The 24,618-nt window shown below is 43.8% G+C and overlaps 1 protein-coding gene across 1 annotated transcript in view; it reads left to right on the top strand.

Annotated features, from left to right (window-relative positions):
• dlgap2a (discs, large homolog-associated protein 2a) overlaps positions 1-24,618 on the top strand; it is a gene marked incomplete at its 3' end in the record, with an annotated part of 386,637 nt that overhangs the window by 361,817 nt on the left and 202 nt on the right. The window contains exons 7-12 of the mRNA XM_083633008.1: positions 4,942-5,339; positions 14,415-14,503; positions 14,658-15,097; positions 16,044-16,135; positions 24,271-24,423; positions 24,614-24,618. The exon at positions 24,614-24,618 is cut by the window's right edge and continues 202 nt beyond it. Coding sequence (XP_083489134.1) covers positions 4,942-5,339; positions 14,415-14,503; positions 14,658-15,097; positions 16,044-16,135; positions 24,271-24,423; positions 24,614-24,618 — 1,177 coding nt within the window. The remainder of the gene's footprint in view (positions 1-4,941; positions 5,340-14,414; positions 14,504-14,657; positions 15,098-16,043; positions 16,136-24,270; positions 24,424-24,613) is intronic.

Raw genomic sequence — 24,618 nt, 5'->3', positions numbered from 1 at the left:
GTATGAATGTGTGTGTGTGAATGTGAACAGGGCACTCCTGAAAAAGAGAGCATTGCTCTCAGTGAGACTCCCCCTGTATAAATAAAGGTTAAAAAAAAAAAGAAAAAAAAAAAGGACCGAAACCTTATTCTTTCTGTCAAATAAAACTTTTTGCATTTGGAAGTTATTTTCTGTTGATTCAGTCGGGTTTTCCCTCCTCCGACGCACCTGTCATTTTTAGGTGTGCAGAAGCTTTGCTCCTTCAAGCTCATTAGAACTTAAAATAGATCTGATTTTACTCTCATACGGACCCTAGCTTAATTGCTTTGTGTGATGTAAGCATTTATCAGGCAGAAACAGAAACACAGAGTTCAACACAATCCTGTGGGAAAATGATAACCCATAGCTTAACCTGCGGCGTGATTCAGTGATCTCTATCTCTCTCTTCTTTCTCTATTCCCTTCTTTCTCCTCCCTGCTTCCTAAGAGGCTCTGAGGCACCTGCTCCGCTCGCTGCTTTCATCACGCGCTTTTTCAACACAGCTTGTGTTTTAGGCGTCACTTGAAAATGCAGGCACATCAAAACCTAGAAGCTGTTCCTGCACCCGTCTCTGTGGAGTAAGTCCACATTCTCATTTGCACTTGAAAGAAAGTGATCGTCCCTTTTTCCTTCGTCAAAAGGACACAATAAGAAGATGAGAGTTGTCAGCCTTCCTTGAGCAGTGCCCCCCATCACCAGGATCCTCCAGTCACAAGGAAACTTGATTACTTTGACTGGTTTCTCTAGTTCTCTGATATTTCACCAGCATCCATGATAAATGTCTCGTATCTCAGGGACTTTGATGTTCTGTGTCCATATGCATTTATTCATATACCTGATTGGATCAAACAAAAACAATTCCTGACCTTTAAGAGGTGCCCACATTTCCAGCCACTCTCTCCCTTTCTCAGCTTTGAAACTGAATGAAAGAGAAGGAAAAGGGTTGTAGCTGCAGGGAACACATGACCATAGTGTCTCTGAAGAGAGAGTACTGAGTCAGGAGCAAGCTCAGGTCAATAAGATGATCACTGGCAACAATAAAGTACCAAAATAAAACCCACTATCCAAAGATTCAAGTTTAATCGCTCAGCGGTTGCCATAAATTATGCTTACCCCAGTTCACCAAACTGACACATTCAAATTAAACAAGAGGTGCTTGAGCTGCCTAATGTCCCGCCACCATCACCATGATATATTAAGCATAACCATGTATGCTAATGAGGCCATTAATTTAGCTCGTTAAGGCATTAATTAGCTAAATATTTCAACGTGCCAACATACTTGTCTTTGCATAACACATGTTAATGTGAACTGAATTAAAGGAGTAGTTATAGTAGTTGAACTACAAGAACTGGTCAGCACCAGTGACTCCTGTATTACATTGCTGACTTTCCTGGGGAGGCTAAGCAGGTCTGGGCTGTGGATAGGATACTCCTTTGATGGGAGACTGGTGCTGGAAGTGGTGTTGGAGGACCAGTAGGAGATGTTCTTCCCTCTGGTGTCATGAATAATTTCCTTAATGTCCCAGGGCAGACAGTGACTCTGTCCTGTGAGTGAGCACCATCCTTCGAGATGAGACATTAAACCGAGGTCCTGACTCTCTGTGGTCATTAAAGAGCTACTAAGCACTTTTTCCACTTTTTTTCTCTTCGCACAAGTAGGGGTGTAACTCCAGTGCCCTGGTTAAATTCACACACAGGCCTTCCTTCAGCCATGCTGGGCATCTAATCATCCCTCGTTACTTAATTGGCTCTTTCAGTCCTCAACTCGCCACTGTGATAGCTGATGTGTGGTGAGCGTTCTGTTGCAAACTGGCTCACCCAGGTGGGTGCTGCACATCAGTGGTGGTTGAGTTGAGTCCCCCTTCCTCCCCTGATATGTGAAGCTCTTTGAGTATCTACAAAGGCACTGTATAAATGCAATCAATTATTATTTATTTATTAATACCGGTATGCACATTCATGACCCCGGTGGTGCACAAGTCTCAAGTCACATCCAAGTGAAGTCCATGTCATTAATGTGTCAAGTTTGAATGTAGAACACCAAGAATCCAGTATCAATTCAATAGCTTAAAGGAGGACTTACCCCCTAGATATGTATTAGAACAGTGATTTGAAAATACCTATTGAAAAAACCAAGAAATGACATATACTCTTGTCTATACTAGACTCTTTGGCTGTGTTAAGTCAAGATTTTTTTTCGGAAATCGACGCCATTACAGTTTGCCTACTGCCTCAAAAATAATTTATTTGAGAGGGGCGATATCTTTATAAATATCATCAACTAGCCAACGCTGGTGGCCTGTATGGAAACAGAAAATCCTGAAATGGTTGATAGTTATATCAATTTGGCCATTCAGTGGCGAACTAGAAATTTAATTATTTTTGTCCCATTTTGTCCCATGTGTGTGCGTGGCTTGCATGTGGCTTGTCTAAACTTACGTTAAGAGCCTCGCTGCTCGCAGCACACAGCACACAGTGAGGACAAACCTCTCGCTCTGGGCTAACACAATGCGAGATTTCTCCACGTAGACAGAAATAGCTGGTGTGCGATTTAGAGAATACAGTCTGAGATTGGGTACAGGATTGAGGGAATCCCGCATCTGTTTGCGAAGGTGCGACTGGACAGGACGCTTTTCACAGACGGGCACAGTAGTCGGAGCGAGGCGAGTGTCTCTCAGAGGGCACAGCTGCAGTGCAGATCTCTCCTCCTCCGCGCATTCAGTCTGTCCAAAATCATTACCGATATAATCTCAGTAGGAGGGATGCAGGGAAATATGATAGTAGCCGATGTGTTTAGAGAAGCTTTGTCACGTTGTCACGTCGTAGTATAGCGTTATATTTGACATGTGCGCTAAACTGCGACCATATTTGTTTGCGGAAATATCAGACTGCTCTAGAGCCCAGCTGCTGCTGGCCTGCTGCGCGCGCCCGCGGAGCTTGGGGCTCGTCCATGTAACAGTACGGCTCTCGCCTGCCTGGGCTGGAGACAGTGCAACTCGGACTGATAATATAAACATCATCATTCGAGCTTATCCAGGTAAGATATCAATAAAGTAATGACACATTCAGCGGGAAACTAACTATAATTAAGACATGTGCCAACTTTGACGACGTTTGGTTCAGTATTTTAAGAGCAAACAGATTTTTTTTTTTACTTCAGTTAGAGCCCTCTGGAGCCTGATACTAAGTAAGGTTTTTCCATCTTGCCTAGTTGTATAGGCTTTGGAGATGCACCAGATGCACGCGCTAAACCCACCGTGACGTCAGGTTGTACCAAATATCCCATTCATTTGAGGGCACAAAAAAAAGCAGTTTTCCACCTTTAGAGGGCGCTTATGCCAGATATGCTGCTGAAAAATGATACAAATGGTAAAATGGCAACAGTTTGGTGTCAAATGTGGAAATTCTGACCAGAATTCTTCACACATCACCCCCAAAGTCATATATATTGGTTAAAAGCTGAAAAAAAGTGTTTTGGAGGTAAGTTCTCCTTTAAAGAAAACAAAATATCCATGAATTTTCAATGCAATGCAATTCAATAATTTCAATAATTCCATCTTCATCTTTCATCTTTTTAACTCATTGAGTGCCAGCCACTTTTGGAGAACGGACGCTCCCAGTGCCAGAGTTTCAGAGCGTTTTCAGTGATTTCTCGAGGCCCACAGAATATTGTGTGATATTACTATGTAAACACTGAACACGCACAAAGAACGATGAGACTCTCTTCTATCATCTGCAAAAAAAAGTTTATTGATCCCATTTTCCGTTCTTTAGTTATGAGCCGGAGAAGATAGCTTGATTTAACCAAAAACAGCCATTTTTTTCTAGAAGCTGAGATAATGAGCCTTTTGTGAAATTAAACATTTCAAGCACATCACTGACTCTGAAGCTAATATTTTCTAATGTAGTCACACCTCAAAAATAATTTCCTTCAATAAAACAGTGAAGGCCAGGGAATTTTGTTTGGCAGAATAATATTTTTTAGCTGCAACCAGCAGCGCTGGCCCCTGCGTGCGCTGCTGGTTGCAGCTTCTTGCTGGTCTTGATTTGCTGCTGGTGGGCATCGGATATTCTGGCTTGCGTTTGCCAATACTGTCCTGCTGTCTGGGTCTGTCTGGGTCAGTGTTATCTGCTGCTCTGCGTGTCCCCCCCCCCCCCCCCCCCCTCAACTGCAGTTGAGGGGGGGGGGGGCTCTCTGGTGGCTTTCTGCTGCGTTTGCTGTGCACAGTGAAGGGTGCGCGGCATCCATTTTTTTTTACAGCGTTCCGCGTGTGTTTGTCACCGGCTCCCATGCTTCCAGTTGAGAATAATAACAACTCCACGGCTGATCATGCGGATGGGCTGTCGCAACGGACACGGAGGGGCTCAATTGTGGCAGCAGATTGGCTGCTGCAGGCACAGCTAACGTTATGCTTCATGCATATCGATGCATACGGATGCGATGCGATTTCCGTTTCCCCAACGACTTCTTCTTTGTTTTTTCCTCGCCTTTCTGTAATCTGGAGAGCACTGTCGCCACCTAAGGGTTCTGTAAAATAGGTTACACACATTCAATAGCTCCCATATTGTAAGAGGCGATGTAAGAGGCTTAGATCCACGTCCCACCGTCAAAAAACGCAATTGACGACTTTAGTCGTCTTTGGCACTCAACGTTACTAAAGCAATTGACGACTAAAGTCGTCATTGGCACTCAATGAGTTAAGAAAGAATAAGTCAAAGTCAAGTCCCAAGTCACCAGAACTGAAGTTCTCTCTTTCCTGCATCAAGTCAAGTCCTCAAGCTGTTTGCTATAATTGAATCATGAAAATGTTCCAGAAAACAGCACTCATACTGTGACAGTAGAGAATTCCGTGACACACAATAATATCAAAACAGCAAATTAACCTTGATTTATAATTACCTTACCCCTGGCCCTTTCCAGCCGTCACCTACACGCCCAGCTACAAGAAGACCCCTCCGCCAGTCCCACCCCGCACCACCTCCAAACCCCTCATCTCAGTCACGGCCCAGAGCAGCACAGAGTCCACCCAGGATGCCTACCACGAGGCCAGGCACCCCCGCGGCGGCATGTGGGCGTCTGACGGCCTCGGGTTGGGCCTGAGCCTCGGCAGGGCCCTCTACAACTCCACCGACAGCCTGGACAGCGCCAAGGCCGTCACCATCGCCATGGAGGCGGCCGGGGTCATGGCTGGGAAGCGGCACCCATCCACGGACAGCCACAGCTCTGTGCTCACCTGCGACAAGGCCGTGCTGGTGTCCAAGGCCGAGGAGTACTTGAAGACACCTCGCTCCTCTATAGGGATACAGGTGCGTTCCAATGTCACACATATTGGTTATACCTCCTCACCTGCATACATTCAAAAGTGAAACCTATTACACGATTGCATAATGATACTTAATACATAATGATACACCATGAAAATACTCACAAACACACAGTCAACTGTTCTCCCTCCAGCAGCTAAAAATAGCAAAGAGTGAGTCATCTTACCGCAATCCATCAATTAAGATTCAACTCATGCTAGAGCGGCTTTTACTGAATGGTAGTTCGCTCCCTGGTTCATTCACTCTCTTTCCCACTCTCTCCACTTACTCTCTACCTTTCTCTCCTTATCGATCTCATTCACTCTCTCTCTCTCTCCCTCTCTCTCCCTCCCTCCCTCTCTCTCCCTCCCTCACCCAGTGTTTAGACCCTGGCTGAGGTTCTGGTACTGTTGATTTCCCTTTGCAGTCTCAAGCTTGCAGGCCCGCTGCAGAAACGAAGAATGAGGCATCCAAGTGGGCTCGTACCGCCACCCTGGCACCACGCATAGCACTTTATCAAAGCTGAATATTAAAGTCACTCTATGAATTTTGGATTGCGAGAATCACTCTCATCTCCTCTGGCTCTGTGCGCAGGGGGTGATTATGCTTTTCCAGAGCCCATTTTATTCACTGTATTCTTCTCGGCTCATATACTTCAGTGCTCAACGCCTTGACCCCCCTTCATCATCATCATTTCCCCCTAGTCTGCATTTACCTGCCTTCTGTTAATCATTCCCTTCCTCCCTTATTATTTGACTCCATACCTCACATTAATTTGTACTCTCTCTCTCTCGCACATCAATTCATACCTTGGCTCGCTCGCTCACTCACTCCCTAGTTGGCTGGAGTGTCTCATTTTCTCAGACCTGGGCAAAGATGAAGATGAACTTTTAAATATTTGGAGAGAGAAAAAACAAAAACAAAAATGGACCACTTCATTAATCTCATTTACGGAGTGTTTGAATGTCACTGGGAGCTGTTTCTTGCAAGTTCCTCACACACCTTAAAGGGTAATTGCTCTATTTTTTTCAGGTGTTATTAAGATAGTCCTTTGGCCGGAGATTAGTCTAACAGCCATTATGCTGAAGCCATTATTGTCAGATGTTGCCGTTGGGGAGTCAACCAACGGATAAATGATCCGTTCAAAGTCAATCAATCCTGCTGCACACTTCAGAAACTTCAGACAGAGTCCAGCGTCAAGATTTTCCCAGATGTTGTATTTCGTGAATGGGAGAAATTAAAGATAGCCTCCAACACACTGGTTCTAGGAATGACGTAATGTAATGTAGTAGTCTATAGATGACATACTGTTGAAAAATCTATATTGATTAGTCTACATTACATTACTTACATCACATCATTTAGCAGATGCTTTTATCCAAAGCGACTTACAATAGTACATTTGGTCAACAGTAGTGCAATCAACTGTGCATCACAGTCTTCGTCAGCTAAGGCCTTAAAAATGGAACAAGTAGCATTTGTTAATATTTGTGAAGTGAAGGAAGTGAAGGATAAAAAAAAGAGTGAATACCTTAATGTAGATACAAAAATTTGATTGTTGAAACACGCATTTCAAAACTCGCTATTTGCAAAGATCGTCATGTGTTTCTGCGTGGATCTCTACCCCCGGTCGCACTGCACTGGGACAGCCGCAACTGCCTGCCTCTACAGTCACAAGCTGGGAGTGGGGAGATCCTCTGGATGTCTCCAGTGTGAATAGCAATGCGATGTCCTTTTTGAAATGCTGTCACAAATAAATTCCACACATCCACAGCCCTTTGTATCTACATTAAACTCAGATATTCACATTAGTTTGTAACTTTTGGTTGATTCTTGGTGATTTCCTTCTCAGCCCTCGCTTTGGACTGTGCCCCTGGAAAATCTCCATTTGGAGCGCCAGCTAGCCCTCCCACTACACCCTAGCTCTGATGCAAAAAAGAATCGGAACAGCCTACTCCAACGTGTGAACGTGCAAAATGGAGGGTTAAGGGCTAGGTGGGAGGGGCAAGGGGTGTGTTGGGATTGGGCCTCCCCCTCAACCAAAACCCACTCACACCCCCACTCATTCACTCACTCACTTTCGTTCTCTCAATCGCTATTTCTCGCAGAAACACATTCAATCACTCATTCATCCCCCCCCCCCACTGAAGGGATTAGTTTGCAGAGTCAGGCGGGTCGGTCATTCATCCAGGAGTGATCGCAACACTTCTCCACACCGATGAATGCTAATTTTAAAATGTTAAAGAGCTGCAGCGTCGAAGCCGCATTGTCATGCCTCACTGTGCACAAACGGCCTCACTGCACAAACGGCGGCGTCTTTCCAAATCAGCGTGAATCACGGTGCTGATTTACTGTAACATGCTCATAATCAACCAGAGGAAAGACAGGACCGAGAGAGTGTAGACTGTGGACGAGAAGCTGAGATGGAGAATGGAAAGAGAGGAGGACACTGTTGGGGATGGGGGGGGAGTGTGTGTGAGAGAGAGGACAGAGACAGCGAGAGGGGGGGTGGGGGCAGAATTATATTGGTTTTCAAATTGGCTCCAGTGATGTGTGTGAAGTACAAAAGCACTTTCGATTACCAATGCTGGAGCTATGAAGGTCTACATTTACAGACACATTCGAGAGGGACAACAACACTCATACATGTCACCATATAAGCCACCTGATGGTAAAAGCACAGCTATATCTGGTTCCTTAGATCAGGTAGAGGTTCAAGTGCTGCTCAGAGACACTTGTGCAGCACTTGAACAGGGGCTTGTGTCTGTAACCTTCCATTCATAGGATGGTCTATCTATCTACCTGCAGGCCACACTGTTGCCGGCCAGTTTGTTTCTCCTGGGACTGTGTTCCTCATTTGCAATTATTGACTGATCTTTACTGCCATACTACGGTTGACCTCCACTCCATAGCATATGGTCAAATCAGTCTGATTCATCTACTCTGGAAGTAAATAATTGCCCTGCATTAGCCTGCAATTGTATTGATTGGCCCGTTAGTTTGTCCTTTGACCCCTCCATCTCAGAGGAGGCCAACGTGATTTTAGTTTTCATGGTCCTCAAGGATCCCTTCATAGCCACCTTCTCCCTTAAAATCGAGGTACGTTTGTCTCCTAAAGGGCCAGTTCATTTATTCGGTACAGTATATATTTTAATTGGACTCATAATGAGGTCAAAGCTTTTAACCTTAAGTACAGTCATTGGCTGGGACCTGTGTCACTCACCAGGTGGTGTTTGTGTGTTTGGGCGGCTAGTTAAAGTTTTTGCTGATTCTCATAGTTTCCACACCTGTGCTGACGTTGTGACTGTTATTCCTGATGTAGTGCGCGTGCATGCATGCATGCGCGCGTGTGTGTGTGTGTGTGTGTGTGTGTGTGTGTGTGTGTGTGTCACCAAAAAAACTGGGTCTCTTCAGGGTAGCTAGATAGCCTATTGGACACAAAACTCCATCTCACAGCCTCCCTCTGGAATATTCTGTCTTGCATCAGTCCTCATCCATCACAGACAAGAAACTCATTGTCTTTTCATGAGGTGGATTTTGCTCTGCTTCTAACACAAAGTAATGGAGGTCACCTCGACAAGTGTCTCTGCACTCATTTCCTCCCCGCTAACAGCTTTTTGCAAATGGCCTGACAGAATACAAAATGGCTCTCCAAGAATGTCATCCTCCAGCTCTAAAAGTGACCACTCCATGCCAAAAGTAGAGATTCACTTTCTGTTGGGATTTCACCACAACAGAAGCGTGCACTCTTTTGAACGACTGCCTTTCATTCACTCAGTCACAATACCACAGAGAGCTGAAGACAGGAATGTTCTGTGGGCCTTGTGTGGAAATGTCTGGTTGGCCCTCGTGTTGTTTCTTCTGGAATAGGCGAGAATAACATTCCTGTGGTCAGGAAAGCGTTATTAAATTGTTTGTCTGTGTTCTCACATTGCATGTTCTAGAACATTGATACTCAACTGGCGGCCCGCGGGCCACATGCGATGGAATTGATTTTGATTTTTGATTTTGTTTTTTACCGCTGAATAAGTGTCCAAATGTTCATGTCATTCTGGCCAATACTCCACTTCTGTTATAGCATTTCAGTCTGGAATATGGAATATCTTTCAATAATCTATGATTTAGCTGCTAAATTGTCAAATACCGCCGCCTGCTCGCTATCCAGGCACTTATGTATGTACTTACTTAACCTAACTAACTATCTGGTGTGCACAACATTGTCAGACTAAACTCCAGCTGACACCCCAAAAATCCACAATCCACTACAGAAAAATCTATATTGATTGTTTATTAACTGGCCCCTGGCCTTCTATCATTTCACGAAAGTGGCCCCCGGGCAAAGCAAGTTGAGTATCCCTGTTCTAGAACATTGGTTCCCAAACTGGGACTCCGCATGGTGGTCCGCCAGAGAATTAAAAATAAAATAAAAAATAACCCTGAAAAGTAGCTGGATTGGGCCAATTTTCGGAAATATCGTGATATTTGGGAAATATCAAAATTTTGAACATTTACTTTCAGAGGCTCCAGCAGGCTCAGTTTCAAAGCCAGAGTGAAGTTGCTGGTATCATATGAAACTAGAAGACATAAGGAATCGATTTCTATCAACCATGCCATGCTAGTTTGTCAGGAAGGTAGCTAAATAACACTCCAAATTTAGGCTCAATTGTGGCGAGGGAAAAAAAACATTTTCAAATGGGTCCTCTTTTTTAACAGCCTAATGTTAGCAGGTGTGTGTTTGTCCGTTATGAACCAGCTAGTAGCCTTATATTGTCACTTAGCCTTTCTGCTGCTATTGCCTGGTTAAATCATCAGCATTTTTAGGGGGGGGGGGTTGGTATACGCAGTGGAAGTGATCCCTGGGAAATTTGGTTTGGTACGTAGTGGTACTTGGACCGGAAAGTTTGGGAACCCCTGTTCTAGAACAAGAAACAGATAGAAATGCATAATGAAAGAGCACGCTTAGTTGCGCATCATGGCATCTTACTTGCCTAGCAGCCACCATATGCCTCGCCCCAAAGCTGGCCATCACCATCAGACTTTTGATTTGCAGCCCATTTCTGGTGTAAGGCTGTAAGGAAGAGAAGCAGAAATGGAAGACAAAAAAGGCTTAAAACAACACTGATAGAGAAAGATTGTGACAGTGAGATGGCAAGAAATGATGAAGGCTCGAAAAAGAGAAAAGGGAAAGAGAAAAAGAGAGAAGTAAAAGGAAATAAATAAAAAAAGAAAGGGACCAGCAAATAGAGAAACGAGGAAAGAGCGACAGACAGAGAGACGCGCAGAAAAAGCGGTGAGTGCCGATATGGCCGGACGTGACTTTCATAAAGCCAGTAAAGCACAGGGCTCCAGGGAGCGGAGAGGGCGCTGATACAGAGTCTCTGAGCTGGGCCTTCTGGATCAGGATCATAGCCCTGCAGGGACAAGGCACGATCCAAATCAATCATTTCCCTGCCATCCCATAATATCCACTAATGTTTCCCTATCTGTCACTGCGGTACTATGGTTATAACAACAACAGGTTCTACAGTATGGCTATAACAACAACAGTACTATGGCTATAATAACAACAACAGTACTATGGCTATAACAACAACAGGTACTATGGCTATAACAACAACAGTACTATGGCTATAACAACAACAGGTACAATGGCTATAACAACAACAGTACTATGGCTATAACAACAACAGTACCTTGGCTATAACAACAACAGGTACAATGGCTATAACAACAACAGGTACTATGGCTATAACAACAACAGTACTATGGCTATAACAACAACAGGTACAATGGCTATAACAACAACAGGTACTATGGCTATAACAACAACAGTACCTTGGCTATAACAACAACAGGTACTATGGCTATAACAACAACAACAGTACTATGGCTATAACAACAACAGTACTATGGCTATAACAACAACAGTACTATGGCTATAACAACAACAGTACTATGGCTATAACAACAACAGTACTATGGCTATAACAACAACAGTACTATGGCTATAACAACAACAGTACTATGGCTATAACAACAACAGTACTATGGCTATAACAACAACAGGTACTATGGCTATAACAACAACAGTACTATGGCTATAACAACAACAGTACTATGGCTATAACAACAACAGTACTATGGCTATAACAACAACAGGTGCTGTGGCTATAACAACAACAGTACTATGGCTATAACAACAACAGGTACTATGGCTATAACAACAACAGTACTATGGCTATAACAACAACAGGTACTGTGGCTATAACAACAACAGGTACTATGGCTATAACAACAACAGGTACTAACAACAACAGGTATTGTGGCTATAACAACAACAGTACTATGGCTATAACAACAACAGTACTATGGCTATAACAACAACAGTACTATGGCTATAACAACAACAGTACTATGGCTATAACAACAACAGGTACTATGGCTATAACAACAACAGTACTATGGCTATAACAACAACAGGTACTGTGACTATAACAACAACAGTACTATGGCTATAACAACAACAGGTACTAACAACAACAGGTGCTGTGGCTATAACAACAACAGTACTATGGCTATAACAACAACAGTACTGTGGCTATAACAACAACAGGTACTGTGGCTATAACAACAACAGTACTATGGCTATAACAACAACAGTACTATGGCTATAACAACAACAGGTGCTGTGGCTATAACAACAACAGTACTATGGCTATAACAACAACAGTACTATGGCTATAACAACAACAGGTGCTGTGGCTATAACAACAACAGTACTATGGCTATAACAACAACAGTACTATGGCTATAACAACAACAGGTACTGTGGCTATAACAACAACAGTACTATGGCTATAACAACAACAGTACTATGGCTATAACAACAACAGGTACTAACAACAACAGGTACTGTGGCTATAACAACAACAGTACTATGGCTATAACAACAACAGTACTATGGCTATAACAACAACAGGTACTGTGGCTATAACAACAACAGTACTATGGCTAAAATAACAACAGGTACTGTGGCTATAGAGAGGCAAAGTGAAACGTCACTTCCTACTTTCTCCCTGTACCAGCGCTGGGAAAAATATGAATGGCAATGAACCACGTGAATAACGTTACTTTTTTGATCCCGTTTGAATTGTGCCACGGGGTGCCAACGTTAATTTTGTCAATTTAAAACATAACTTTGCATGTACTGTAAAGAAAGTTGCAGTTTGTCGTCAAACTGAAACGTAGGGGTTAGTTTAGTATAAAAATGACATAGCTCGTGGAAGCTTGTGGCATGTCGCTGGTCTTCAGCTTTGCCGGTAGAGAAAGTGATGTCACTTAGGCGACAGTGTATGTAGTCCTTCTGATTTATAACGTATAGTGCAACAGTTTGACGATAAACTGCGACTTTCTTGACATGCAAAGTTATGTTTTAAATTGACAAAATTAACGTTGGCACCCCGTGGCACAATTCAAATGGGATAAAAAAAGTAACGTTACTCTCCGTTCACTGGCATTCATATTTTTTCAGCGCTTTCAGCGAACTCTGACGTGCCTGCACACGCGACACACGCGATTACGTTCAACATTCAGAATTAAGCTACACTGCGGCCAACTTCAGTTACATGTTCGTAACGTTACTGCTGCGAGGAGCCGATGGCTGTACCCGGTCGGCATTTAACGTTAGTTACAAAAGCACGTCGGCAGTGTTTTCTCACTGCCAGTAGCTACAACAGTAGGGTTTGACAGATAGCTAGTCCGACCGGTGTCAGCACAGTCAGCGCTCCCGGTCCTCGCTGCTCGTTAAAGATTTCCAATAGGCGTTATTCTGATAAACTGGTCACATATATGTTACGTTCTCACCCGACAAATATTAAATCTTTAAAACAGTTTGGGGTTTTTTTGCTTGAAAACAGCTTTTTGGCAAGTCTAAATGACTGCGGTAGGCATACTCTACTTCCGTGTTTAAAACCGGAAAGACGATTACGAAATGACGTCATGCAGAAGCGTCCTTGTATGGGCAAAGAATAAGATGACACACTGCCACCTAGCGACCTGGCATGTACATTACGGCGTTTTAAAAATTCAACAGCGCTCATGTAAACAGGGAGAAGGTGTGAAGGAAAAGGTGTGAAGGAAACGCTATTGTGTCATTTCTTCCAGAAACTGTCCTCGTGTAAAGGGCCCCTGAGTCAGTAACTATATGACAGCAGGGCACGGTGGCTCAGTGGTAGAGCTGTCGCCTCACAGCTAGAAGGTCCTGGGTTCAATTCCCACCTGGGACGCTGTGAGCGCTGAAGGAGTGCGTGCCCGTCCGCATGTCCTCGAGTGCCCACCGCCCGGGTGGGGTCATCAAAAGGGCCTTTCTGTGTGGAGTTTGCATGTTCTCCCCGTGCCCCCTAGGGGTTTCCTTCATATAGGACGCCCTCACCAAAACATACAATATCCTGGTCGCTGAAGTGATGCCTCCTCTGGTCGTTCGGGGCGCCCATTCGGAGGGAGGGGAACTCATTGGAATAGCATGATCCTCCCACTTGCTATGTCCTACCGGTGAAGCTTCCGCTGTCAGGTGAAAAGAAGCGGCTGGCTACTGCCCATGTTTCGGAGGAAGCATGGAGCCAGTTTCGGCTCTCCCCAGATCGACAGAGGGTGGAGCAGCAACCAGAATAAATACATAAAAAATTAGCACTAATGGGGGATAAAAATGGGATCAAAAAAATCTGGAAAAAATTATTATATATATTAAAAAAAAAAGAAAATGACACATTTTCAAACTGAACGACTTCCTGGAAAATGTTATTTCTAAATTAAGTGTGCCTCAGGGTTAGCCATGACAGTGTAACTGCCACAAAGTCTTTTTTTCAGACATTTATGGTGTGTAATACAATATACCTAAAAACCGTTCCCAGAAACATCCTCAGCTTAGTTGCCTCTTTGCAGCCTCCATAAATCACAGAATGTTTACTCCCTGCCAGATCGTGTACAGTACGGTGCTCTGTCCACTCCCCAACCAATAAAGGCAGAAACACTGGGGAATGGAAGTTCACATAATGAGAACTGCTTTTGCTTTGTGTCGTTCCTTTGCATTAGGTGGAAGCAGCCACGGACTCGGAATCAGAAAGCAAAGGCTTGCGGGAATACCATTCTGTCGGGACCCAGGTGGAGGATGATAAGAAAGGGTGAGATAATGGTTCCCAGATTGTAAACTCCTCGGGAAAAACTAAATTCTTAGCTGTCCCTATTATGAACAATACCCCCTTTTCTTTGCCATCACTTATCATCGTTGGACTGCATGTGTATTCTCATTTATGTTCCTCTTCCCGCCCTCTTTAGACAGGGCCGGTTCAAGCGCTCCAACAGCGTGACTGCATCTGTGCAGGCCGACCTGGAGCTGGAGGGCTTCCCCATCATGGAGGACAAGGGTCACCAGTTTGGCGGGGGCTTCCAGCGCCACTCGGAGCCCAGTACACCCACCCAGTACGGGGCGGTGCGCACCGTACGCACCCAGGGCCTCTTCAGCTACCGCGAGGATTACCGAACGCCTGCCGAGCCCCCCAGCCCCAGGGAGACCACCAGCGACACCCCCTGGCAGCTGGAGCCGCCCTCGCCCCGGGAGAGCGCGGTGTCGTCGGGCGAGTCGGGCCGGGCGTCCCCCTCTCTGCGGCGGGATGGGAGCTGGTTCATGCAGCTGCTGCACACAGAGACCAAGAGGATGGAGAGTTGGTGCAAGGAGATGGAGGCTGAAGCCGAGGAGAACGACCTGTCAGAGGAAAGTAAGTGGTGCCGGAAACTACCATACATCAGATTCAGTAGGATAGGATAGGATTGGATAGGATAGCATAGGAGAGGATATGACAGAATAGAATAGAATATAATAGAATAGAATAGAATAGAATAGAATAGAATAGAATAGAATAGAATAGAATAGAATAGAATAGAAACCTACACTAGGGGGCGTCCCAGTGGCTCACCTGGTAGCACGCGCACCACTAAGGCTTACTCCTTGCGTGGCCGAATCCGACCCGTGGTCCTTTGCTACATGTCATCCCCTCTCTCCCCACCTCTCCTGTCAGTCTACTGTTCTATCCAATAAAGGCAAAGATGCCCCCCCCCCCCCCCCCCCCCCCAAAAAAAAAAATACACTTACGTATACGTTTAGTACTAAACGACTGATTGAGATTTTTTTTTTTTACCACAATATAGGCGTTACGAGCAGCCTGAGAAAGATGGGCTTTTAGTCAGAATAAAATATTGGCATTTGCATGTCCCTGCAAACTTTCTAAAACGTGGCATTTTACGTTTCTGCAAACCTGCAATCTCAACGTAAGTTTGAAACGAAACGGCGGTTTATTTGAAAACCTTGCCACATTTCCAACGTAATAAAACAACTTTTACAACTTGTGTTATGTTTAGGCAAGTAAAACAACTTGCTTAAGGTGAGGGTTATGGTTTGGGTTAGGGTTAAATAACAAAAATGTTAAATGTGACGCTGTGGATTGAACACAGCTCTCCGGTGTGAAAGGCAAGTGTTTCCGCTATCCATCCACATACTGTCCACCGCGCTATTTCAATAGCAGACTCTATAACGTTGATACACGTATCTAGAAACGTGATATACAACATGTTTTTGCTTTAGAAACATGACATTCTACCATGGATTGCAGAAAGTACAAATGTACTTTATTAATGAGCTCTTGGTGTGCTGTGTGTGTGCTTCAGTCCTAGGTAAAATCCGGAGTGCAGTGGGTAGCGCTCAGCTACTCATGTCTCAGAAATTCCAGCAATTCTACTGGCTGTGTCAGCAAAACCTGGTGAGAAGCCTAACCCATCAAACAGAGAGCGTGTGTGCGTATGCGTGCGCCTGTGTGTGTGTGTGTGTGTGTGTGTGTGTGTGTGTGTGTGTGTTGAGGTGGAGATGGTGTCAAAATATATCAAATCAGGCTGCTTGCACACCGCAGGCCTTCGCGCTAAATTCCAAATTGCTTGTCTGATATAGCATATCTGACCTTTTTTTGGATGTGTTGATGTCTATTCCAGGATGTGTAACCCATAATATGGGTCCCATATCCAGCACCAATATGAACTGACGGTGATGTGGAAAAGACCCATGTGCACAAAGTAACAATAACAAAAGACACCACCTGACCTATACCCTTTTGTCCCTACACTTGTCCCACTTGTTTCACTAACAGTATGTGCCTTCTACTTTTGACTGAATTTAGCCATCCCAATCAAGTCAGCTGTTTCTCTTTTTTCTCTCATTTGTCCTTCATGCTAATAAGCTGATGCTGCCAGATAGTTTGTTTCACAGTAACCATCTGGGAACTCACTGGGGAAACCGTTTCAAAGGGGCAGGCACTTTCAAAACAAGCGCAAACCTTTTAGACCACGACGTCACTCCACCCCCACCCCCCCACACACACACACACACCACCCATATCCCCCTCGCCATTAATCCTACCCACCCCTCGAACCCCGACTCTCTACCACCTTCCTATCCCTATGGCCCCTTTTCCCTCAATTCAAAGCAGTCGATTGGAGCGTGGCAAGATGGATTTGTCGCGTGATCGCGATCTTGCGATCTCACGTGAATCCAGCAAGGTTATCATGCTAATGCTGTGGTGTCAAAATTAGCCCATATATCCAGGTATACAGTATGTACTGTCGTGGTCCATATATCCAAGTATATGTACTGTCGTGGTCCATATATCCAGGTATATGTACTGTTGTGGTCCCTATCAATGCGTGGTCCATATATCCAGGTATATGTACTGTCGTGGTCCATATATCCAGGTATATGTAGTATGGTGGTCCATATACCCAGGTTTATGTACTGTCGTGGTCCATATATCCAGGTATATGTACTGCCGTGGTCCATATATCCATGTACTGTCGTGGTCCATATATCCAGGTATATGTATTGTCGTGGTCCCTATCAATGAGTGGTCCATATATCCAGGTATATGTACTGTCGTGGTCCATATATCCAGGTATATGTACTGTCGTGGTCCATATATCCAGGTATATGTACTGTTGTAGTCCATATGTCCAGGTATATGTACTGTCGTGGTCCATATGTCCAGGTATATGTACTGCCGTGGTCCATATATCCAGGTACTGTCGTGGTCCATATATCCAGGTATATGTACTGTCGTGGTCCATATATCCAGGTATATGTACTGTCGTGGTCCATATATCCAGGTATATGTACTGTTGTGGTCCCTATCAATGCGTGGTCCATATATCCAGGTATATGTACTGTTGTGGTCCATATATCAGGTATATGGTGATGTTGTTTACAGTCTTTCTAGCCCTACTTCCTTGTCTAAACTGGCCCCCTCTACCATGCCGCTCTGAGATATATCACAAACTCAGGTTACAGGACTCATCATTGCACCTTGTACGACCTGGTTGGATGGTCCTCCCTTGCCCTGCGCAGAATGCGACATTGGTACATGTTCATATACAAGGCCATCCTGGGCAGACTACCCTCATACATCTGCTCTACGTTTGTAGCGATAAACAACTCCCATAACTTAAGATCAAATAGCTGGTTGAAATTCAAAGTGCCAATTATGCTAACAGAATCTGGAAAAAAGAGTCTCTCCTACTTTGGTCCCTGGTCGTGGAACGACCTGCAGTCCCGTTTAAAACTGGTCTCTTCCATTCCTCTGTCCAGTTTTAAACATGCTCTATCTGAAGTTCTTACTGCAAGCTGCTCCTGCAGGAATGTCTAGTTTTACTTTGCCCTTTTTGACCTGTTAATTTTGTTTTTAGGCCATATGTTTTTACGTTCTTGATCCTGTGTTATTTATTACCCTTGGATGTGGTATTTTATGATGTATTTGGTTGTCCTTGCTTTTTTTAAATGTTTCAGCTCTATAGCCCTGTTTTTATGTTTCCTTTATATGTACTGTAATTTATGTTGATTGTAACCTGGCTTGTAATTGCTGCCTTCTTGGCCAGATCACATTCGCAAAAGAGATCTTGTATCTCAAATGTCTTATCTGGTTAAATAAAGGTTAAATAAAATAAATAAAATATGTACTATCGTGGTCCATATATCCGGGTATATGTACTGTCGTGGTCCATATATCCAGGTATATGTACTGTCGTGGTCCATATATCCAGGTATATGTACTGTCGTGGTCCATATATCCAGGTATATCGTGGTCAATATGTCCAGGTACTGTATATGTACTGTCGTGGTCCATATATCCAGGGTGGTATATGTACTGTCGTGGTCTATATATCCAGGTATATGTACTGTCGTGGTCCATATATCCAGGTAAAATCGTGCATTCCTTTATTGCAAAAGAACTGGGATGTGGAGGCTAAATGACGTCACATCCGTTTCGTTAGCATTCCATTTGCAGAAAAGTTGAGCTGGGAAGTTCACTGTTCACTGGTCAGATCCACTCGCTAGCCAGGCTAGCCATTGTTAGCAATAACAGTTGATAACAAGGCATTTCGTGGCATTTTACGCATACAAACACCGCAGCCTCATGTCCACACAGATAGAAGTAGGCCGTGCTGTGTGTACAGCTGAATTAACGAGACACAAACAAGACAGAAGTGCTAAATGGCATTTATACGATTATAACTACTGTTGTTGCGCGGATCAGCCATCTTGGATTTTTGAGGTTGGGGCTGCTGAGGCTCCTACGAGTTTGGAATGGGAAATACCAGCTCTAGTGACGTCACGTCCCAGCTCATGAACTTTGAACCGGTAAGATTACCAGTTCCCAGTTATAAAGGAATGCACGATATGTACTGCCGTGGTCCAGATCTGAATTGGAAAAAAATGAAAGAAAGATTCCAAGCAGATTTATTTTGCTGTTGACATTGATTAGAAAATATCAAATCCGTGTCACATATGAAGTATAAAATGAGGAGACTTTCAGCTGCAGTGTGAACATACCCTAAAAGACAAGGATAGAAGTTTTGCAGTGCTACAAAATTAACGTTTGTTATTATAACAGACACCTTCATGTATCCTTGCAACCTCTGTTCTCCCTATGGTGTAGCTGGCGCTAACAGACTGAATCAAAAGTCACTGAATACGTCATTGATTGTGGAAAAAGACAAAGTTGAAAATCAATAGCTATCTAGCAGCACATTTATGTGTGAGCTGAACATTTTGAAATGAGCAGTGTGTGAGGGTGTGAATGGATGTATTTGTGGTGATGTCCTGAGGAGAACAGGCAGGCGATTTTTAAATAGGCCTGAACAGCCAGAGTCCGTCCAATCTATTGTTCATCCAATACAGGAACACACACAGGCTCAGGGATTTCTGCCTCATATTTCTCTTGCACTGTTCTCAACTCGTTTTATTGATCTGAGCCAAGTATCCAATATTATTTCAAATTAAGTTGGTTCAGATTCATGAAAAATACTGTTGCCGTTTTTTGCTGTATGCAGCAGAAACTGCTCATTCAAGGGGAATGAGAATTACACAGGGAATAAATGCTGTGAACTAGCCTCTTATACCAAGCTCCCCTACTTTCCCCCTACTAAAGGAGAGAGTACGTACGTTTACCTAACTTTTCCATTTCCAAAAGCAAAAGGCACATGGAATAATATACAGTATAGTTCATATATGTATTTGCGTTTTATCAGACTGCGTCTTTCTACCTCTTGGATCAACTTTCATAAAGCCTTCCACCCTTAAGTATGCTCTCAGAGAGATGAACAGTGTGTGTTGGGAGGAGCTCCAACCAGGGGCGGTTTTAGCATCAGAGCTTTGGGTGGGCTCAGCCCACCCAAAGGTCATGGACCACTGAACCCCTAGGGGGGTCCGGGGGCATGCCACCCCGGAAGTCAATTTTGTACAGTTTCAAGTAAAAATGGATCAAACTGGCGCACTTTGAGATCAAAATGAAGAGACTAGATCTATGAAGAACTACACACATCAATATCTTCTTTACCGTTCTGTGGTTTTACAGCGATGAAAAAATAATTGTTTCCCTATATATACTATATATATTCTGCATACAGGTTACTATATGGTAGAATTATGCTTGCATAAATAATACCAAAATCACTTCAGGGGAGTTTCAAGTAAAGTAACATTTTGCTTTGTAGGCAAAACAAAAGTAAAATTAAATCAAAAGGGAACTTCCTAACTTATTGGCTGGAATAATATTCCGACAAGATAATAATATACTGTAAGCACTAAAGCAGGAGTTTGCAGTCAACTAGTTGAAATTAATATGTGGCAGTATTTGTGGGGGTCAAAATCTATGTGGAAGGGAAAGAAATAAAGAAAAGGGAATAGCATGCCATGCACGCATGTTAAGCTATCGTCATCATCACGTCAGACAGGCTGTGTAAAGCAGCCACTTGCGATTCTGAAGGGCTTAATTTCATTCAGATAACAAGGGACCTGTTTGAAAATATGTTTGTCACTTATGCCCATATGTTTCTCAAAAAACATCGCATCCATGTACACCCGCTTTACTGCGAGCTAGCATGACATGGCCGGCTGGTGCCATGGTAGCCTACCTACCTTCCTCCAGTCCACCTGTTTGTCTGGCAGGCACAGCGACAAGTTCTTTTGTTTAGCCTACGAAACAACGTTACGCGCTAATTTGCATATCAATATGCGCTAATTAAGTAACTACTAACGACTCTGACTGGTCAATGCTCACCTCACAGTTTCATTGATCATGAGTGGGGAGAACGATTGTGTGGACTGTGGAGGACCACTTCGCTGCTGTACTGTGTGTGTGACCTGTGTGAAGTGATGTGGGATTAGGCAGATAGATGGAGGAGGGAGCGCCTGCGCAGCCGCGGTTCTAGAAACTTTTCGGGTGGGCTGAACCCCCCTAAATTTTTGTCTGAGCCCACCCTAAGAACATAGAGGGGGGGGGGACACACGCACACAGCGCATTGAGTGTAGTCAGAAACTGCTACTAATGACCACCATGGATTTGGAGGGGGGGGGGGCCCACCCAAAAAAGGCCTAGAACCGCCCCTGGCTCCAACACAGCGAGAGCTTAAAACGCACCAACTCCTCTGAAATCTGCCAGATCTGGGCTGTCTGAGGCTGTTTGAAGAACAGCAGCAGTCCAGGGGTCAAGCAGGGGGAAGCAGATCCACACTGAGCCAATTCCTCACTAATTACACATCACATAATGTTGTTTGGTCTGCACCCAGCTACTTACATGATACATGCCATGACTTTGCAGATCCACACTAATTAGTGACTGTGTTTACGAAAAGAAATTATATCATCCAATAATAAGATTTTAGAGAGATACTATACAGAAATTGCAGCAAAACCATTTTTTTTTTAAATTATAGTGTTATACTCATGTCATAGGAGCTAATTACTACACCATGAAGTACAATGAGGTCACTGTAAACAGACTCATTTTACATCCCCATAGGATATTATAGGAAAATTATTTTGTGTGTGTGTGTGTGTGTGTGTGTGTGTGTGTGTGTGTGTGTGTGTGTGTGTGTGTGTGTGTGTGTGTGTGTGTGTGTGTGTGTGTGTGTGTGTGTGTGTGTGTGTGTTGCTTTGCAGCACCGGTTTCCATGTTCCTTTTGAAGGGCACCAATTTATTATAGTCTGATACTAATTAGTATAAGAAAACTTCTACCATAACATTTCTGTTTGACATTCTCAGTTTTAGCACAAAACCTTCAGCTTGTTATGGACTTATGACATTTTAATGGAAACACATCTAAGGAGGTTTTGGTTATACAATATGTCAGAATGTCAGCTAAGATGGAGAGAGGAAATATGGCTAGTTTAATAAGGCTCTATGTCCCATTGTAATCAGCCCCTGATTTAATGACAAACTGCACAATGATCTAGGTCATTTAATATTTCAACAATGCCTTATCTTCCACTGCTCATAAAATGTACTTGAAGTCCCATCTAAGATGCCATTTAAAATCCCTGTAAAAGTGAGATTGTATCAATGCAAAACCCACTTGTGTCTGCAGCAAGCAACAAGTTGCTTGTTATTTTGAATTATGATCATTTGCAGCAGGCTCCCAGATCAGTCAAAGCACTGCACGGACTATATAGCAGGAAAACCATCATTTGCATTCAAAGTGATAGTAACTTCACAGATATTCTCAGCCAACTAAAACCACACTCACATTTTAATAGTACTTGTGTAGAACACTTGAACAACGTTGTTCCACATAGTGATAAAATGAGCCATTTTCCTTCTTTTTTTTTAAATTGTAATACATTTCTGAACTCGTCTGGTACACATCAGATGTGGATTCTTCTGATACTATATTCAGTGCGGAGGTGTCTTGAAACCATCGCTCCTTCTGCACAGGCGCCTGTGGACTCATCGCTTATTCCTAGTGTGAGATCTGTGCTGTCTTCCACCAGCACACCTCTGTCTGTGACAGCCTGTAGGGCTGTAAGATGAATGAGCCGTGTCTGTGTGTGACTGGTGGAGTCAGGCAGCTAAAGCAGTGATGGGGTAGGAGCACAGTCTGGGAACACTGTGAGTCACTCAGCAGGACTGAGCGAGCTGTTCTGCTCGCTGCGGGGCCATCTGTACACCAGCGGCTCCTACATTTGGGGTCCTGCAAAATGAGGATTAGTTTACAGGTGCTTCTCAGTGACAGTCTCATTTGTTTATAGTAATTAGACTGTCTCAAAATGATGGCGATAATGACTTAATGATGGTAAAATGCTACAAATAGCACATTTAAATGCAATGTATTAGTCACTTGAAGCTAGCACTAGGAGAGGATGTATATTGACTGTTTTTGACCCAGCCACCTACAGTAGAGATAGACAGAGGCAAAATAATATTCCTTTTCCTTATAAACACTGAATATATGGAGCACATGAAGTGGCTGAAATAGGACTACATTAGATATTACCTCCCAGCTCTGAAGTACTCCATAAGTGAAGCATCAGTGCAGGCCATGCCTCATAGAGTACTCGCATGGGCTCCCAAGGCTCATAGGGACTTCCACTTCTACTGCAGGTCTGTGGCTGAAACAGCGCTGCATCTGTTCATTTCATTCTCCTTTCAAATCAGGAATTCACAGATAAATAGTGACTGAGCTGAAAGAGGTGCCATTTCAGAGCTCATTCAGGGGAGATAATCAGGATAGGTCCCCATCACAAAATGCCATTCATTTCAGTAGAGCCCACAGAAGTTATTGATGCACCAGGCCATGGCTGATTTTGATGAGTTCTGATAAGGACATCTAGTGGATCTAGGCTGAAGTGCATAATAACCAGTGTGGCTATGAATCTCTTCAGATTTGCAGTGTGTGGGGATATTAGGGCTGCCCATACCATTTTTGGCTTTTGAAGCTTGAGTGACAAGTATACGGATATATTCGAAGCTTCGACAGGGAGCAGGGGTGGGTGTGGGGGTCACGAAGGTGAGGGCCAAAAATCAAGACTTCAAAGGTCATACCGTCAATGGTTTTTCCCTTTTATTGAAATGAAAGTGGCTACAAAATGTGCAATAAGAACATCAAATAAATTACAGCCATAGCCCATGAAAACAAATCTGCTCATATGTAGGACCTGCTGGCTTCATGGTCAAACTGTCGCAGTGTCAGTGCTGGTAAGTAATGTTAGATGAGGGCTGTGAGGCACAAAAGTTACTATCACTAATGTTAAATGTCCTTGTCTGAGAGAATAAGTAATAATATGTGATGTTGATGCATAATGAATAATGTTGGATTACTATTTAAAACTAAATGTAAGGGGAAAACCCCCCTGAAGCATTCGAATACTGATTTGGACATCGATTACCATTGAAGCTTTGAAGCATTAGCGTCAGCCCTAGAAGATCGTGTATATTCTATGTGTGTGCATGTGTGATAATTTGTGATTATCTGGAATACAGGTACAGAGCCATTCATTTGGCTCATTGCCCAGTATCACCACAGGGATCAATAAAGTTAATGTAATTGATTTGATTGATTTGTTGTAACACTCTCCCAGGACCCCAGTGCCATGCCGCGGCCCACCTCTCAAGATCTGGCCGGCTTCTGGGACCTGCTGCAGCTCTCCATCGACGACGTCACCTTGAAGTTTGACCAGCTGCAGCAGATCAAGAACAACAACTGGAGGCCCGTAGACAGCCCAGAGAAGAAGGTGAGGGCTCCTCCCCATTCCTCACTGCTCTACTCATTGCCCACTGCTCTAGATGTTTGATTTCATTGTTAAAACCCACTTAAAATATCTCAGCACAGAAAATTCCATATCCAAGAATACCAAATACTTTATTGAAGCACTGACCCAAGCCTTCTAACCACCTTTGAATCCTTCTCTCTCTCTGCTAAAGCCACC

This window comes from Poromitra crassiceps, assembly GCF_964638095.1.
Source record: "Poromitra crassiceps genome assembly, chromosome: 3".
Classification (NCBI taxonomy): Eukaryota; Metazoa; Chordata; class Actinopteri; order Beryciformes; family Melamphaidae; genus Poromitra; species Poromitra crassiceps.
This window is presented reverse-complemented; position numbering and strand designations above follow the sequence as displayed.